The sequence below is a fragment of the Schistocerca cancellata genome, chromosome 6, assembly GCF_023864275.1.
Source record: "Schistocerca cancellata isolate TAMUIC-IGC-003103 chromosome 6, iqSchCanc2.1, whole genome shotgun sequence".
Taxonomy (NCBI): domain Eukaryota; kingdom Metazoa; phylum Arthropoda; class Insecta; order Orthoptera; family Acrididae; genus Schistocerca; species Schistocerca cancellata.
In genome coordinates, this window is record NC_064631.1 from 357,351,730 (window position 1) to 357,371,226 (window position 19,497).

At 43.5% G+C, this 19,497-nt stretch overlaps 1 protein-coding gene across 3 annotated transcripts in view; it reads left to right on the forward strand.

Annotated features, from left to right (window-relative positions):
- Window positions 1-19,497, forward strand: part of LOC126191410 (hemicentin-2-like) — a 1,933,978-nt gene that overhangs the window by 1,035,110 nt on the left and 879,371 nt on the right. For all 3 annotated transcript variants that reach the window (XM_049932279.1, XM_049932278.1, XM_049932280.1), the window contains one exon: window positions 19,301-19,394. In XM_049932279.1, the coding sequence (XP_049788236.1) occupies window positions 19,316-19,394 (79 nt within the window). In that variant the 5' untranslated portion in view covers window positions 19,301-19,315. The remainder of the gene's footprint in view (window positions 1-19,300; window positions 19,395-19,497) is intronic.

A 19,497-nucleotide genomic window follows, 5' to 3' on the forward strand; every position in this document is an offset into this window, starting at 1 on the left:
AGCTGGAAGTCCTCTTCCCTGACAAAACAGTGTTCTTCGAACATGTCATTGGACTGGTAGTGCTCCTCAGACACACACAAAAGAAGAACAAAAAGACTGATCCAACCTGTCACAGGGCCGTGTGGTCACCAGGCTGCGTGGTGATAGTACGAACTGCTGCCGCTAACGGGATTGGAAGCAAGAGACTTCAATTTTCGTTATCACAATAGATCTTGAAAGTGACATATACATCTGCTTCAAGTCCGAAATCATACAATCTCATTTATTTTGCTTAGGTGACGGTTGAGAGATTTACTGTGAATAGCTGGTAAATTACCCTATTTCAAGCAGGGAGCAGTCCATTGTGTTTTGAATGAACATCGAATTGAACTTGATGGTAATTTTACCAGCTTACATGTTCCTTCGTTGGCTCAGTCATTACAGACGGAGCAACTGCTCGGATTAAGAAAGAATTAAGAAGAAAACTGGTCGTACCCCTTACAAACTAAAAACAACCTGCACTTCCCTTAGGAAATTTATAGAAACCACGAAAAATCCTAAATCCGCATGCCTGGATGACCATTTGAACCCCACTTCTCTAGAACGCGACCCCAGGTGTCTGTTCGACCAAGCCAAGTTCTTTTATTTATCGACGATGCCATTTGGGTATAGTCGTATTATGATAATATAAGCCTTTCCCTGTTTTAATCAGGTCTGAAGATGGACGTCATGGACCGAGATAGATAGTCTGACGAAAATTCTTGTGAACATAGACTGGAATTAAAGAAAGAAATTCTGGTCTAATTAATGCGACACCTCCTTTTCAAGTGTTGGGCAGTACAAGTCAGATGATGTTCTACACCAGTTGGTTTATCGTTTCGTCACGCATCTCTTGGTACAGCTTTTAGCTGGTAGTAGGGTTACAATACGTAGTAATTGACGAAGTTCCCCAAGGAAGTGTTACAGGTTATCAGCTACTCTTAATATATGTAAACTATTTAAGAGACAATCCGAGCAACCCTCTTACATTATTTAGAGATGATACTGTACATTCCATCCAGTAAAGTCATCAGGAGACCAAAACGAATTGCAACACGATTTAAAAAAGGTATATGCACGGTATTAAAAGAGGCCATAGACCATAACCAGTAAAAAGTGTAAAGTTTAGGACATGAGTGTATATAGGGTGTATAAGAAATGTTAGGACAGACTTCTAGCGGAGGTGGGCCACATAATAAGATTGAGACTTGCACAGTAATCCATGGCCATAAACGTCGTCGTACGCCGCCAGGTGGTGCTGTACACGACACTACTGGAGGCGAACTTGAGGATTTTCTCATTCGAATGCTAGCCAGTATACGAATAGCAAGGAAAAGTATGCGAACGGTCAGCTCGCATACATGCATTTAATGATGTGTGGAATAGCTGAACGCAGTGGTCGAGCCACTGGACGCTTTTACGAAAGCACTTCTCCGACACACATCAACCGCACCATAGTTTCTTTGCACGTATGCATCGGAATTTGTGGGAGTACAGGCCATTAAGAAGTGGCAGGGCTAGTGAGGGCAGGCCACGATCAGAGAGTTCGATCGTTAGGTAACAAATTGTGTTGGATGCCATGGAGGCTACACAAAGTACCAGCATGTGTGTCATTGCCTCGGACTTAAAACGTCGCGCAGAAGCGTCCAGCATATTCTGAATGCCGTGTCCTTACACGTCTTTCATCTCCAACGAGTACAGTTATCACACACCGATGACCATCCTGCAAGTCATTTCTCTAACAAAGTGGGCGAGATGTGTGTTTCCCAGCTCACTGATGAGGCCAGATTTAATAGCGGTGGCGTGTTAAATCACCACAGTGAGTATCTGCGGGCAGCAGAGAATCCCACAGAGTGTGGCAACACGCAGGACAACATCGCTTCGAAGTCAGTATGTGGGAGGGTTTGGTTTGCGACTGCTTAGTCGGGGAGTACCTTTCACCATCCCGCTTGACCGCCGCGAGTTATCAGTCCTTTCTGGAATAGGTTCTTCCCGCCATGCTTGATGATGATCTAGCAAATGTGAGGCGCAGCATTTGTTCCAGCACGATGGGGCGCCTGCTCATTTTGGACTGTCTGTTCATAGGCACCCGAAAAGGTCATTCCCATATTGATAGACTGCGCGTGGTGGACCGGAACCTTGGCCTCCACGCTCACCAGAATCATCGAGCCTTTCGTTCTGTGGGGAGCCATGAAACCTCTTACGTATTTCGATCCTCCGGAGTTTTAAATGAATCTCGTCGCAAGAATCGTTTGTGCAGCTGCTGCAGTCAAATAAACTTCTGGTGCGTTTGAGCGTATTCGGCAGTCAGTGTAGTCAGTGCTCAGTCGGTGTCATACAAATGTGGCATCAGATGGTGAAAACGTCGAGCATCTGTTGTAAGATTAGAGCGGTATGCCTGTCGTACACCATTTGTATACATTCTGACCAATAAATGACTCAAATGAATCCCACTCTTGTTTCCTTTCCGTTCTTCGACCTCTGCTACCACTTACCCCTGATGCTTGCGGCCATGGGTTGCTATGCTGTTCTCATCCTTATCATATATCCCACATCCAGATGTTTTTCGCAACGTTTCTAGGAGACCCTGTATTTCAACATGCTCAATCAGTTCTTCCAACGATATTCCCTTTTCGATTTCATCGCATTTTTCCTGGACCCATTTCGGCTTGGCCGCCTCTATTTCCTATTTACTTCATTCCGAAATGTTTGCCTGAAATATTTTTATTTCCTTGGGCCCTCGATAAACTGAAGTATAAATTATGTTACCCAAGGTTTCTTCGCTGTTATTTTCCTCTTTTATGTATCTGTAAAGTATTGGGCACTATAATGTAATTAAGTCTAACCTTCGTCGGCATCTCGCAACAAAATTATTGCTGGCATACGGTTGATGTACAAGTACGTTGAGGAGAATTTCCATGATTGACTTCCATGGTCCGTATCAATACCCAACTATTGATACTTCTCTAACGACCTGTATGTTGAGACGTCAAACCCCTATAGTCGGCGAGCGAGTAAAAACTGAAGTTCTGATAGAAAAAGCTATGTAACAGGCATTTCAGGTCACGTCCCACATGACTAGCGCCCAGACGACGTGCGAACACGTGGCAGGGCTGTGGTGAGAAGAGCAGTGGGATACCTCATACACACACACACACACACACACACACACACCAAACAATTATAGAATCGCAGGCCGGTGTGGCCGAGCGGTTCTAGGCACTTCAGTCTGGAACCGCGCGACCGCTACGGTCGCAGGTTCGATTCCTGCCACGGGCATGGATATGTGTGATGTCCTGAGGTTAGTTAGGTTTAAGTAGTTCTAAGTGCTAGGGGACTGATGACCTTAGATGTTAAGACCCTTAGTGCTCAGAACCATTTGAACTATACGTTTTGAGCAGCCGTTTGCCTTGATGACGGCGTATCCGCATGCGACTATTGTCCTACTGTAGCAAGATATATGATTCACGTATCCAAGCGGTACGTTTACATTGATCCACGGTCCAATTTCAATACTCCCATAGTCAATGCAGTCGTCATTAACAATATCGTTGGGCTAACGAGGATACGTAGGGGTCCATATTTGAGACCCCATGCTGACCAATGTACGCTAATCTGCGTGCTGCTAAACAACTATGCCCGCACCAGCATTGCACTGTGTCGTCAGATGTGCCACAGACCACCGCCTGTCCTGCTGTACAGAGCACGGAAGCCTCCGACCGCCATGTTCCGCGTCGAGGAAAACATGTCACCTTTCACTGTCCTCCAGCCACTTTAATATAGATGCTCACGATAATAGTTGGTGAACAGTCGAAAGACTTCGCTATTCCAAGGCTCAAAATGGCTCTAAGCACTATGGGACTTACCATCTGATGGTCATCAGTCCCATAGACGTAGAACTACTTAAACCTAACTAACCTCAGGACATCATACACATCCATGCCCGAGGCAGGATTCGAACCTGCGACCGTAGCAGCAGCGCGGTTCCGGACTGAAAGCCTAGAACCGCTCTGCCACAGTAGGATTCAAGTCAGGACTCAGTGAAGGCCAGTCCATCACAGGGATGTCATTGTCGTGTAGCCGCTCCGCCATAGACCGCGCATTATGAACAGGTGCTCGGTCGTGCTGAAAGATGCAGTCGCCTTCCCATAATTGCACTTCAACAGTGGGAATCGAGGAGGTGCTTGAAACATTAATGTAGGCCTGTGCTTGTGAAAGTGCAACCCAGATCCACAAGGGGTGCAAGCCCCCTCCATGAAAAACACGACCACACCAAAACACCACCGCCTCCAAATTTTACTGTTCGCGCCAGCCGGAGTGACCGTGAGGTTCTAGGCGCTACAGTCTGGAACCGAGCGACCGCTACGGTCGCAGGTTCGAATCTTGCCTCGGGCATGGATGTGTGTGCTGTCCTTAGGTTAGTTAGGTTTAATTAGTTCTAAGTTCTAGGCGACTGATGACCTCAGAAGTTAAGTCGCATAGTGCTCAGTGCCATTTTTTACTGTTCGCACTACACACGCTGGCAGATGACATTCACAGGGCATTCGCCATACCCAAACCCTGACATCGGATCGCCACATTGTGTACCGTTATTCGTCACTTCACACAACGTTTCTTCACTGTTTAATCGTCCAATGTTTTACGCCCCTTACACCAAGTGAGGCATCGTTTGGCATTTACCGGTGAGATGTGTGGCTTATGAGCAGCCACTCGACCATGAAATCCAAGCTTTCTCACCTCCCGCCTAACTCATAGAACTTGATGTGGATCCTGATGCAGTTTGGAATTCCTGTGCGATGGACTGGATAGACGTGTGCCTCTTCAACTGTCGGCGGTCTCTGTCAGTCAACAGAACAGGTCGACCTGTACGCTTTTGTGCTGTACGTGTCCCTTCACGTTTCCACTTCACTGTCACATCGGAAACAATGGACGTAGGGAATGTGGAAATCTCGCCTACAGACGTATGACACAAGTGGCACACAATCACCTGACCACTTTCGAAGTCCGTGAGTTCCGCGTAGCGCCCGATTCTGCTCTCTCACAATGTCTAATGACTACTGATGTCGCTGATATGGGGTGCCTGGCAGTAGGTGGCAGCAAATTGCACGTAATATTAAAAACGTATGTTTGTGCGGTTGTCCGGATACTTTTGATCACATAGTGTAAGTCTGGCCATAATAATGCAGATTGTCAAATTCGCTTATGGTAGTGCATTTCCAGATTCGCGGCCAGTACCGTCGCTAGAATAATTTCCTATTCGTCACAGGTCCTCTTATACCTCTTCGTTAACATTTGACGTGCCCAGAGTACCACTACGTAGTATTCAGTGTGGATGTGGGCAGTGTTTATAATGTTTAGGCTCGCCAGTGTATATTCGCTCCATTCGTAAGTAACACAGTATTTCAAACTACGTAAGCCATGTTCAAGTATAAAAAGGGTGTAACCCACAGCGAAAGTTATCTTAATAAATAAAAAGGATAAAGAAGGTTATGTGGATGTGCACCTTATTGCTTTTCCTCTTTCTGCTGGTACAATCTGTTTACGAATGTAAGTTCAAAACTGGTTCAAATGCCTCTGAGCACTATGGGACTCAACTTCTGAGGTCAATAGTCTCCTAGAACTTAGAACTAGTTAAACCTAACTAACCTAAGGACGTCACATACATCCAAGCCCGAGGCAGGATTCGAACCTACGACCGAAGCGGTCTCGCGGTTCCAGACTGCAGCGCCTAGAACCGCACGGCCACTTCGGCCGGCGAATGTAAGTTGTTGCATACAGAACCTTCCATTCATATATATGAAATATTTGCATAAGCTAACCTCAAGTTTACAGTAAAAATTAAATTTCTCAGCGAGAATAAGTAGCAATTATGACTGCGTGAATGTAAATGAAATATGCCCTATGTGAGACAAGTATGCCTGTTAAAACAAAACTAGCTCTGAACTTTAATGAGAATAATTAAACTCAACACTGTTAATCGACGCTGTGAAACAGAAAACTCGTATCACTTGTATTTGGTTTGCTTGTGTCGCTATGGGAAAAGCTATGCAACTGCTCTCTCAGTTCTGAGTTGCTGCCAACTACAGAGAATCGAAGTAATGCAATGCGATCTCTTAATTACATGCAATACAAACTTGGTTCTCATAAAAGTTCTCTCTCTCGTAGAAAACAATGTTCATCAGGTAATGAAAGCTGGATAATGTGCCGAATAATCTGAGCTACCCTTTAGACAAAAATTCTTCTCAAGACACTGTATTAAAAAAGCACCTCAAAAATTTTTCTTGACACTTTAACATTTACAAAATTTCATCATTGAAGGCTTAGCAAACAATAAGAATACATTCCTTTACAAATTACAGTTAACATTGGAGAAAATAATGTAGGCTAACTCAGTACGAAAATTTATTCTATCGGAAAAATGCTAATTATTAAATTCTTTTCAAATCCACTGACAATGGCTGTAACAAAACTTTATAAAAATAGCAAGAAGTTTCTGATTTGGATGTCTGTGTTGAGCCAAGAATGCCTAACTAAACCCTGCCGCAGTAAAGTAAAATATGTTTATTCGTCACCTTGAATCTCAATCTTCTCAAAATAGTATCTATGTTAGGAAAACCATCTCATTCAATGCATAATGATAATTTCCTTTTGTAGCAATAATATCTTCCATCAGATCAATTAAACAATTCCAAAGTGTACCATGTTCTGCATCCTTCCTGTACAAACTCACTGCCGTGACACAACTCACTATCTCCTCTCCTCTCGATCAAGGCTGAACACCCACGTATCTTTGCAGAGCAAAGACGACCGAACTAGTCTCCTTGCAGCGCATAGTATCCGATGAGGCTGCCCGCGCATAAATGCACGACAGAAATATTACATGTGCGTCCTGTAAACATAAAAAAACATGAAAATTACCTGTAAAATTATGTGTACACACACACACACACACACACACACACACACACACACACACACACACACACACACACACACACACACACACACCTTTCATCTGTATATTTGTCGGCAGAACCTCGCCACCTAACCTCAACGGCACAAAAGGAATTACACCTGCGACGTGTGTAGCCATATGAAATAATATTTAGTAAAATTATGTGAACCTGAAATTTACAGTATGGTGTCGAAACAGTGTTGCTTGTAATACTAGCAACGCCAGCTTTGTTTCTGGTGACAGCACTTCGTGAGACTGCTGCGTATCACCTTAGAATGAGACATCAGTGAGACGTAAGGAACAGGAGTGGTAGAAAGAGTGTCGTACAGTTGAATACAGCTTACAGTACCGAAAAGGGTAATTCTCGAATCTACATAACAAATTTCAGCTGAGGTGCTCCCCTAGGGGCGATGTCAGCCACGGCTCGTTACGGTTATTTCGCGACGTGAAATAGTCATTTAAATGTAAATAGGCGGTCGCGGGCAGGTATTGTCGGCATTACGTATCGGATCAGAGCGCGGCAGCCGCCGGGTGAAAGATGCCTGATTACGGGCTTCCGCGCCCTGCCGGGTGGGGGCGGGCCAGGTAGCGCGGCCCGGCCCGGCTTAATGCGGCAGCGCCGGGCTTTCCGACGTTCGGCGCCGAGCCGCGAGGGAAAGACGATCCCGGGCGGCGCGCCGCAGAAAGGCCGGGAACGAAGATATTGTGAGGGGCGCCTTGTATCGGTAATCGCATTGCGGTGCCGCCCCGCAGCCGCGCCGAGCGGGACAGTAGCGTGCGGCCGGCATCCGAAGCAGCAGGCAGCAGCCTAGCCTCTGGCTCGGCCCCGTTCTCGGCTGCTAACAATTGCTATTGTGCTCAGAGAAACTGAAACCGGTGCCGGGCGGGTGGCGGCCGCTGCACGCCTCACGGCGCCGGTGTGCTCCTCTGAAATATATTCCTGTCACGGAGAGCGAGAAGAGGACGACGTCTCACCTGTGGCAAACGAGGCGAGACTACTAAAAGTCGCTGAAGAGGTGCACCAACATCCATGTTGTAAAGTTGGCGTATCTATATATATTCACATTACATTTACCACACTGTTTTACAATTATTGCTGCTTCTATATTATGTCTCTGATAAATTAGTGGCTATTTACATGTTACTAACTAGTAAGCACCAATAAATAGCATGGCACTTAATGTACAGTTAATGTGTAAAAAACGAAATATTTTTGACAATAAATGTGATAAACTTGATGCGAAAACGATGTGGAAACACGAGCTGAGTGTAAGTACTCTAATATTTTACAACGCATGTCGCTCAGCGACTTCCAAGTGTTTCATTTCTGCGTATTTGGCCATTATCACATTATTTGTTTTTGATTTAAACAATGATTTCAAACTCTCAGTATGGATACATATACGTAAATGTAAGCGAACTGAAGATCGTCACAAGCCCGCTGTCATGAAGTAAATAAAATCAGCTTGTACTGTGACCGGATGCTATTCTACACCATAACAAAATATTTTACATAAACGGCCGCACCTTTTCACTGACTTGATTTAGAAGCTAAGGTTTATTATATCGCCAAGGGACCGTAGCCCTTGGTATGTGACATACATTTCAGCTTGATACGTCTGCCCGTTCCTGTGAATATCAAAATATGTGACATAAAGGACGGTATTTTTTGAGTGCGTCGACTTAGAAACTTCACTTTTCTAACACTTCCAAGGGACTGTAGACTGTAATACGTAACATTAATTTCAACTTGGTATGACTATTCATTCCTCAGAAAAATGGTTTTTAACAGTCGGACAAAGTGATTCAGTAAGGGTTTCGTTTTTACCGATTCTGGTTTGGAATCCCCAAAAACATTGTAAGTATGCAACACAGATGTACTGTCTGGATTAGGTCTCAAATTAGAAACAGATTAAATGAATCAGAGGGTGCGATACATTTCTTCCAAATTACACTTTCTCAAAAGCATATTGCTATCTCGATTTCATTACTACAAAAGGAGCGGTACTCATTAACAGAAAGCTCAACATGGCCGATTCCATGGGAATGATTGTGTCCCAAGACCGTGATGTAATCCAGGATAGAAAGGAGGTCAGCATCGGTCGTAATATTATCTGCCTTTTTTATTTTTTACTGCATATCTAGATTTCAGTTAACAGTGCAGCTGTCGTCACTGCGTTATAGTACAAGCCTAAATTACGTTGGAATAGGTGTAGTTATAATTACGTGTAGTTATAATTACGTTGAGTCTAATGACTGCACTGTTAGCTGAAATCTTGATCAAGAATAGAAAATAGATTGTATTACGACTGATGCTGACCTAGAAAACTCTCATCTAATCATGACGAAATTATAAGCTTCCATACTTCGCTCTGAGGATACAAGAAATCAACCTAAAATAACTTCAGAGAAAGCACCATAGCAACAGTCATATCTTCTTTAATAAAACAGTATGGTTTAAACACATAAATCACCTAGTATCCAAGCATGAAAAATAACACTCGAGAAATAAGTGGCATTAAACTCTAAAAAAGTTTTACGTACATCAAAGAACCGTCAGCACTTATCAGCAGTTAACCCATACCAACAGCTCAAGGCAAATGAAAATTATACAGTATTGCTCACGATACGTCATATAACGGCGTCCTGATTAAATACAGCAAATCAGCAACACTGCAGCCACCGTTCTCATAAGCTCTTGAGGCAATCAACGTTTCTTAAGCTAACGGCCCCAACTGTTTTCGGAATAATATCCAAGGCCTTTCTGACTAACAAACAAGGCCATTCAGCACTTCTACGCAGCTAGCGAGTTACACATTAATACATTAGATTACTCGATAGTAGCCTCCTCTGTTGATGATGTGGACCAAGGAGACACGAACGGAAAGACGTTAGAATTGGTGGCCTGCAGAGAGCAGGCCCACTCGATGGTGCTTACACGCCGAAGGAGGATGTGTAAGGCCGCCACTGTGACACCAGCTGACTAGGTTCAGGAGGCGCCACAGTCACATGCCGTGCGTGATTTCGGATACGTCGCAACAGTGAAGACTTTTTCAGTCGGCACAGATTTAAATAAAAATAACAAATAGCGAAGTTGTTGCTATTGATGGCTGGTGAGAAAACTGACATAAATCAGTCATACGCCGCTTCATCGGCTATTATCTCACTATGTGACAAAATGTACGGGCTTCAGGAAATAATCCGATCTTTTGTACCAGTTGTAATAAGAGCGACAATATGTCTGGATAAATACTAAGCACTATAGTAGCCAGTGCCACTGTCTTTACTGATCTGTGCGAAATATGGGATAAAATACAAGTAAAAAAAGTCTAACTGCCTAATAGACACGAACTTTTAACCAGACTGGGATTCGAACGCAGGTATTTGCCTTGATAATGCTGTACTGAGGGGCACAAATATACTGTAAACTGTGCATCGATAGCAAATTTGTCAGGAGCACACAAATCTCTTGTAAACTCCCCACAAAATTTAATAAAATAAATAATAATAATCGATAGCGATTCTAATTTTTGTGTAACCTCAGAACAAAATTAGTTCCCATTTAATGTAAAATCGAAACAGAAAAATTCCTAAACCTCGTAATAAAAAATAAATTCAGTAACCTGGTAGAATTTGGACGACAGCAACGCTGCGTCATGGCCCTGTAAGATTATTCTGAATAAAAAAGGAAAAATTCTTACCTCAATAAAAACGGCGAATATATCTGCTCTTATATAAAAGTTTTCCGGGACAGCTCTGTGCAATGCTGCCCAATAGATTTGTCATTTTATGAAAGGAAGCAACTGATTTTTCTTTTGCAACAATAGGAATGGATTGAAGAAATTAGTAAATTCTTTAAATTGAAATGAATGTTTGTTACAAATTACTTTATGTCACGAACATTATTATTAGGACATTTTTAAAAGATTTACATGGGACTTTACATAACATTACTAGATATGCGCGAGGCTGCTTTTTAACCTTATACAATAATACTCAGGCTTCGGCATCGCTGCACCGCGACCGGCCCAGCCAACATGGTACACCAGACAGGAAAGACTAGCGCAGACAGGCGACTGCTCGCTAGCAACGACTTACTGCTACTGCTACACAGTTCGTACTGCAGTCAACACTGCTCTTTGGTCTCAGATTCTCTTATAGCTTACATATCGCAGGCAGCACATACCTCTAACACTCTGTTACGGAGCTATAAAAAGTAAAGCGTGGAAACCAAATCCTCCTGATACTAAACATAGGGTATTTCAAAGTCTTTCCATAAAACCTGTAGGGGTGATAGACCACGTCATGGGAACAACTTTTGTGGAGAGAAAACTTTCAATGATTTTTCCCGGTGGTATTCGCCGACCCTGAGAGTTCAATGAACTAGCAGGGTCTGCTAACCAGGTGGGCTGCATAGTGGCTAACATAGAAAAATGTTAGTGATATTCAATAAGAAAACTTTAAGAATGAGGATCTTTAAGAGAACAAAGATATTCCAGACGCAATTCAGAAACCTTAATATTTCTGAGCCTACCTCCTTTCATATTGAGTGGATGACAGGACTGTAGGCAACACTGAAGACACAAGCACGCCGCAGAGTCCCTATGCACTGCTGCATTTCAGGGGCATAACCGATAACAAAGGACGCCTTACTTTCTCGGGAAGCTTTAGCACACGTTTTCTCTTTAATAAAACTTGTTTCTCTTGTCGTGATCTGTCACCCCTAGACATTTTATGGTAATACATTAAAACACACTGTACCTATACTAGCATAAAACGTGAAATGATAAATGAACCTCCCCCTCTCCCAGAGAAGTGACGTAGAAAATACAACACATACATGGAGTAGGCACTCAATGTGGACTCAGCAGAAACGTACTATTGAGTATGAAGCGTCATAGGTCATAGCCTGTGCGTTTGAGATACTGTAACCTGTCCAATTATTCAGGAAACCCATGTATTTTTTTTTATATTCCACAACTGTGTCGTTGAGTGGAAATTAGAGCAATTACGTAAGTCTTAGCTGTTTTAGATTTTCGACCTGTATGTGTTTGGACGGTCTGTATGGAGACATACACAGCTCGATGGACTTGAGATGCCCGGCTGTGTTTGAACAATGGTGTCTGTGGTCCCAAGAAATCAAGATACTAGTCGTTCTCGTTCGCCACTAAAGCAGCATGCATATCCGCATCTGGACAGTCACAGCAGAGGAGCAGTTCCAAATAGAACTACAAAATCACTTTCAGTTTCAGTTACGACCATCAAGAATCGTTTCCTACAATCTGGGGTTAGGGTAACGTGGACATTTCCTTGATATGTCATCAGTGCAAAACCCACAACGGTGATGCGGTGTGGCGTGAAGTTGTCTTTACTGCAAGAGCGTTGGATTTGGCGAGTGCGACTTGCACAAGGTGGTAGCTAACAGTCAGAATGTATAGGGCAGCGAAATACGTAACCGGCTTTATTCAGAGAAGCCGTAGTCCAAATTTCAATACATGGTGAAATCTGGCTACCTTGACGTTGACAAGTCGTAGGCTACATTGGACGTCCGTACAACGTTGATGTTAATGGAAGAAATACAATTGCTTCTTCGTTTTATGATTGGCTTCAAGCGGGAAAGTCCTTTCCTTGTGTTAGTCTCTTCATCTCGGAGTACCAGTTACCCTCCACAACTTCATTTTTTATTCTATATACTTCAGGTTTTTACTCTCCATGCTCCCTTTGGTACCATCAGCGCTATACGCACATGCTTTATCAGATATCTTGCCCTCTTATCCCACTTTCCAGTCAGTGCTTCCTCTTGCATGGGAAGTTCTCGGTTTACTCCCAGTGTCAGATTCTGATAAAATTCCAAGCTTTCGATGATTGCCTCCATTGTCATCGTCAGGGGGTTAAACTGTAGTGAACTGGCGCGTACTGAGACACTGCCCTCTACATCCACAGATTTTGTTTGAGCTCTCTATCCAGTATTGCCTGCAGCGCCAGCCCTTTCGTGTTGACACCATGATGCAATACAGCCCGTCAGATGCCGTCCTGTGAATGTAAAAGTGGGAGCCTCGCTAACTCACAAGTCAGTTTTAGCCCAAGACGTCGATGATGCAGATGATCGTTGAAAGCCTGATAATTTATCCGGATTTGAAGCGGCTAGTAAAATGAGAACTTCTTGCGCAAGGACTCCATCGAAAAAAACGTCATTGCCAGTGTTTCCATGTGTTCCCGTCCTCCATGGCTCCCTTCGGTACCGTGGACGTAATAGCCAGATGATTTATCAAGTGTCTTATCGTCGTACCCCCACTTCTTAGTTACTGTGTATACATATTTCCCTCCTCGCCGGTCTTGCGGATAGAGATGGGGCCCCTCCACGCCCGCACCAACGTGGTGACCAAACCAAAAGTTCTACTGTCACCTCCGTAAACATGTTAGTTATCTAGTGGGTGGATCACAGGATGCTGGGCTGTGATGTTGTCCGTGCGTCTGGGTAAGGCTACGCATTAACACGGTCCATCAGGTGATAGATAGTGGACGAAACGCGAGTGAGGGTAGCGATTTGAAGAGCAGAGGGAAAAAAGTGCCATGGCTCGTGCCGTGGGAAAAAAACCTCTGCGACAGTGGGATGGGTAGTAAGAGCAGTAGTGGCTTACTAGCTGCGATAGTTCATGCAAGGTTGGATTTGTTAGTATAGGTATCATGCATCATTACCGTGACAGGCGATGGCGATGTGTCCCAGTTGCTGCGGCTGCTACTTTCCTGGAACAATCAATATCGTTATACAGTAGTGGGAGATCGGCCATAGATCATCTCACTGTGTGGGGGATGTGTGGAGCTTGTTTGCGTGCAGTGTACGGTACGGCTTCCCTGTATGGTGCCAGTTATTCGGCAGTGTATTTCAGCTGGATATCCAGTAAATGCGTCTGATTAACAGGGGCTCGCCTGTGCCGTTATGTTTGCGTAAGCTTGGCCATAGATGTTATGTCCTTGCAAGTATGTCTTTTGGTCTTTTATGTTTCCATCTATGGTTGTGGTCGTAGTTCCCCAGATTCAGAATAAACGGGTTCTGCGAATGTCTGGAGTTTCTGTATAGTCTTGTGGTGAGTTTGTGGATTACCTCCGTGAGAGTCTCAAGTCGGTATTCCCGGTGGAGAAAACTCCATTGCAATTAGTAACTGTAACAGCACATATCAGAAGCTTCGAATCTCTGGCTATCTGGTTTTCTTACAGTTCACGCTGTTCTGCAAACGTCCATTCTGATAAATTCCTTTCTGAAGTTACATCGATTGTTTTGATTCTAATAGGCTTGTTTTGGAGAAGATTGTCTTTGCCTGTTCTTGATTTTTAAAGTACATTGCCTCCAGGGTAGCAGAATTCCATCATTTCCACTGCCTGGTCACCAATTTTGATGTTATCTTCGATGCTACACTCTTTCTGCTACTAATACTACATGTTTTATTGTGGCAGGATTGAAGACATGGTATAGCAGGATAAATCCAGGATAACAACCAGCCAATTTTCTTAATGTGTCCACCAAATCAGAGAAATATGTTCCTCCAGCAGGCCAAAGCCCGAGTATACTCCCTCAGTTACACGACGCGCTCCCTAGTATGTTCGACTACTCCCCTAGTCAGCACGAGAGTCAAATCTGTTCTGCATTCAGTCTGCGGGGACACGATTGGGTGAAGTCTGGCCCTATCTGCCTGTTCAGCAACGTTTTCCACCAGCTGCAGCAACATGTTGTGTTAATGCGAAGCATTCTCCTCCATAATGACGTTCATAACTATGAGATTGCATTGTATCTGAAGGAGGCTACACAATATGTTGAAATAGTTGTGAACGACAGTCTCTTCATAAATGAACAAAACTTTGTTGATGCTCCTTGATAATTTTTCATTTTTTGCTAGTGTACATTTTAGTACTAAACTACAGCGAAAGACTGTAATCGGCTACGGAGAATCCCCCTACATAACAAAAAAACTGTGTTGCGGAAAGAAAAGTCACTTTACTTCCATCCGAGGAAACGTAAATGTCTAACGTCTAATAGTGCGTAATAGAATAGCTTAAACCTTCCACCAGCTTTTTTACTGCACAGAACAATCCTGTTGTAAAGACCTCAGAACCCAGTTTTGTTCCTACCAGGTAGTCACTGCTCTAAATCAGTTAAGAATACAACAGCTGTCGTGATGAAATGAAAGCCTCAGGTGACTTCTGCCTTTAAAATCAATTAGTGAAAATTTTCTCCAATTGAGAATTACTAGAATACTATAGTTGAGTAGCTGCCTGATAAATACGTTACATTGTCATCACACAGGATTTATTTCCTTTGTAAATAAAACAACAGAATAGCATATATCTGGCGTATCACATCATTAAGTACGGTACCATCACAGATTACCGGATAAAATGATTGAAAGATTCGCAGTAATAAGGTAAACTCACAAGAGTTGTAAACACTGGTAGGAACCGCCCCAAACGCAAATTTATGCTAGAACACCTCATTTCATATAGGTATACCAAGTATTAAGCTCTCTTTACACATCATTATCTACAAATACGAGATACTATTCCATTATGATGAGTGCACTGACTTTCATTAGCGTAATCGAAAAGTGAATATTACAAATCACTCGGCAGCGACCAGAAAAGCAAATTTACTTATTCAAACGCAGCCATTTCTAAATATTTGCTCTCCATACGACCACGGTAAATTTTAACTGACATTCACTCTCTTTTAAACAACCATTTCAATTCTTTATTATTCTATCGTAGATTCAATTTGCCTTCCGGATTGCCTTTTCCATTATTTATGAAGTATTTTACGTAGCTACGAGAGAACGACATTCGTTCCATCATGATTGTCGATAGGGGAACTTCTCCCACACTAATTGATAACGGATTTGTCTGCCATTGTGCCGCACACCTAGAACCAACAATCCCTCTCTTGAAACGCGCACCTCGTACTTCTCAACAGGTCATCTATGTTTCAGTGATACGACCTGGATTGTCATGCTACGCCTCGAAGTGAAAATACAGTACGAAGTACACTCCGTCGTCAGGCCATGGATAGCCTACCGGGACCATCCGACCGCCGTGTCATCCTCAGAGGAGGACGCAGATAGGTGGGGCGTGGGATCAGCACACCGCTCTCCCGGTCGTTACGATGAAATTTTCCACAAAGCCGCTACTATTCGGTCGAGTATCTCCTCAATTGGCATCACGAGGCTGAGTGCACCCCGAAAAATGGAAACAGCGCGTGGTGGCTGGACACCCATCCAAGTGCCGGCCACGCCCAACAGCGCTTAACTTCGGTGATATCCCGGGAACCGCTGTATCCACTGAGGCAAGGCCGTTGCCCCCAGTAAGAAGTACGCGTAGCCAAAAATAGTAGGCGGCCGTTGTGGCCAAGCGGTTCTAGGCACTACAGTCTGGAACCGCGCGACCGCAGCGGTCGCAGGTTCGAATCCTGCCTCGAGCATGGATGTGTGTGATGTCCTTAGGTTAGTTAGGTTTAAGTAATTCTAAGTTTTAGGGGACTGATGACCTCAGATGTTAAGTCCCATAGTGCTCAGAGTCATTTGAACCATTTTGAACCAAAAATAGTTCAGAGTGTCATAAGTTATAAAAAGTTTCACTTTTTTTCTTTTTTGGTTGCAGAAATCAGCGTTTTACTCAGAATGAGCTTTTGACCAAGAATTATCTTTTTCTCTTCATTTATCACAGTCGTATACGTATAGGTGTAAAGGAGCAATTAAGGAAAGAGTTATTTTCTTGTGGTTTTCTACATACTGACCGACAGCACTCGCTTTCGAACAAAGCACACTGCATTTAAAATCAGGAGTGCTACTGGTAAGCGAAACTACTTCTTATAACTGTTCCGAAATATCATTTACGGTGGAACCGTATTTCTACCTGCTCCTACCGACGTCTAAGCATTTGTCTTATAGTCATCCTACTGTCCTCTTGTTATTCCACTGATTGAAGGCACGCAACTAGTCCAGTATACGAGATACATGATAGAATTGGATGCACTCCAAATGAGCTAAAATGTTGGAGGAAACAAATGAACCACAGCACTGGCACTCAAAAGAAGACTTAATACTTACACACCTTACAGATTTGTTTTTCGAAATAGAACTGATTACACGTTTGATAGTCCAACGTCTGACATACCCATCTAGACCAATCAAATACCCTGAAACTCGATTCAGTTCAAGAGCACTAAAATTAGAAAAACCTTCGCTTACCTTCTTATGAAACCGTAAGAGAAACATCTTTCCTATTACCAATATGTCGAACGATTTCAACGGAACACACTAGGTGAACAGTTATTGCTACTACGTTAAATCCAGTATCGCTTCATACTTCAGAGTGGAACACTCTTGAAAAGCTTTTTTTTTTTTTTTTTTATCTGTTAGAAAGCTGCGCCAAATTTGTTTCCATAAAAGTAATAGTTTTCGACAAGCGAATTTTTGTTGAAATCTTAGTGTGGTTCGTTGGTTTGTGGGAGGGGACCAAACAGCAAGGTCGTCGGTCCCATCAGATTGGGGAATGATGGGGCAGGAAATTGGCCGTGCCCTTTCAAAGGAAACATTCTGGCATTTGCCTGAAGCAATTTAGGAAAATCATGGGAAACCTAAATCAGGATGGCCGAACGATGGTTTGGACCGTCGTCCTTCTGAATGCGAGTCCAGTGAGCTAACCACTGGGCCACCTCACTCGGTAAATCCTACTGTGTATGTTGATGCAGTTATGATAATAGTTGTCTGCATTTGAAATGCCTGGAAATGGAGTGTGTGACTGTTCCGTCTACAGGATGTCTAATAAGTAATCGTCGTTATTTTTCATTTATAAAATTCAGCAATTAGTTTAATCGTGGAGGAAACAACGTAAATGACTCCAATTCTTTCCTGCACATCTCTTTGCGTTACTAAAAACCGCTTTCGATTTACGTTTTCTCTTTTTTTTTTCATTTTTCCATACAGTTGAGCCCCCTGCTACAACAAACAGCGGATTTCATTGACAGTTTCTATGGATGTGTCCATATATTTGTATACATGCTGAGAAACTTGTGTATGCCGGTCGCGGTGGTCTAGCGGTTCTGGCGCTGCAGTCCGGAACCGCGGGACTGCTACGGTCGCAGGTTCGAATCCTGCCTCGGGCATGGGTGTGTGTGATGTTCTTAGGTTAGTTAGGTTTAAGTAGTTCTAAGTTCTAGGGGACTTATGACCTAAGATGTTGAGTCCCATAGTGCTCAGAGCCATTTGAACCATTTTTGAGAAACTTGTGGTTCCACGAGCTGTAACGAGTTACTTTTAAAAACCGAGTTGGAACCTCGTATTACAGATCAGAGTTTCCATACATTCGGAGATAGATGTTATCCTAGACTCAGCTACTCCTGGAAAAACTGCAGTTTCAATCCCCAGGAGGACTGTTTACTATTGATCAAATTACCAATTCGTGGTGTACAATACTGCTTGGAATTATACACCAAGGAAACTGACTCCAGTTAAAATAGGCTGCGGAAACTTAGGTACTCAGTTATTAACAGCGATGCGGTTAGGTCTTTAAAACTCAGAAGCTGAACTCTTCACAAGTGGTCGCGCAACGATCGGATTGTGACGTCAGTCGTTACTGTGCTGGGATGTGTAAAGAGGCAATAGCAAAGCTATAAAAGAAAAGAAGAGTGATTGAAATTAAACAAGTTGTAAATCAAACAGTGCCAATTCTTCGGTAGTACAAGCTAAATAACACACGTCGGCGCGGCTCAGAGTACTTAGGGAGCAGTTAGATAATGCCACAACGCGACCTCAGTGCAGCTACGTTTAAACACTTGCTTTCTGAGCTTGTTTGTGTTCGAAAAACAACGAATGAAGTATTTATATCCTTTGAAGATGTCTCCAGCATTAGTAGACGAATTTGTTTTTTGGTTCAAATGGCTCTGAGCACTATGAGACTTAAGTTCTAAGGTCATCAGTCCTCTAGAACTTAGAACTACTTAAACCTAACTAACCTAAGGACATCACACACATCCATGCCCGAGGCAGGATTCGAACCTGCGACCGTAGCGGCCGCGCGGTTCCAGACTGTAGCGCTTTTAACCGCTTGGCCACCACGGCCGGCTATTGGTTTTTTTTGTTTTTTTTTGTTTTGTTTTTTAGACGCAGTCACACGCACCTGCTAATGCTCATGTAACGAAAAATCACCAAGTACGTAAATACTTTTTATGGTTGAATGCTACGTTGATGATAATGCTGTTAACCGCTGATCAACTGCATTTCCCGAATCCAGTCACGACAGTGACGTAGCTAGCTGACCCACGTGCTTTGTGTGTTGCAGTGCGCGGCCGCCAGGATGCGTGGCCGGCGCGCGCTGTGGGCGCTGCTGTTGTTGCTGCTGCCTCCGCTGCTCGTCGCTAACTCCGTGGACAAAGGTCAGTCAGCCACGACCGGAAAGCTCGTGTCGCATAAGGCTTCTGCTGATTGCTTTACCCAATTTAATGCGGACGCGTACTATGAATTAGCTACAAACTCTGT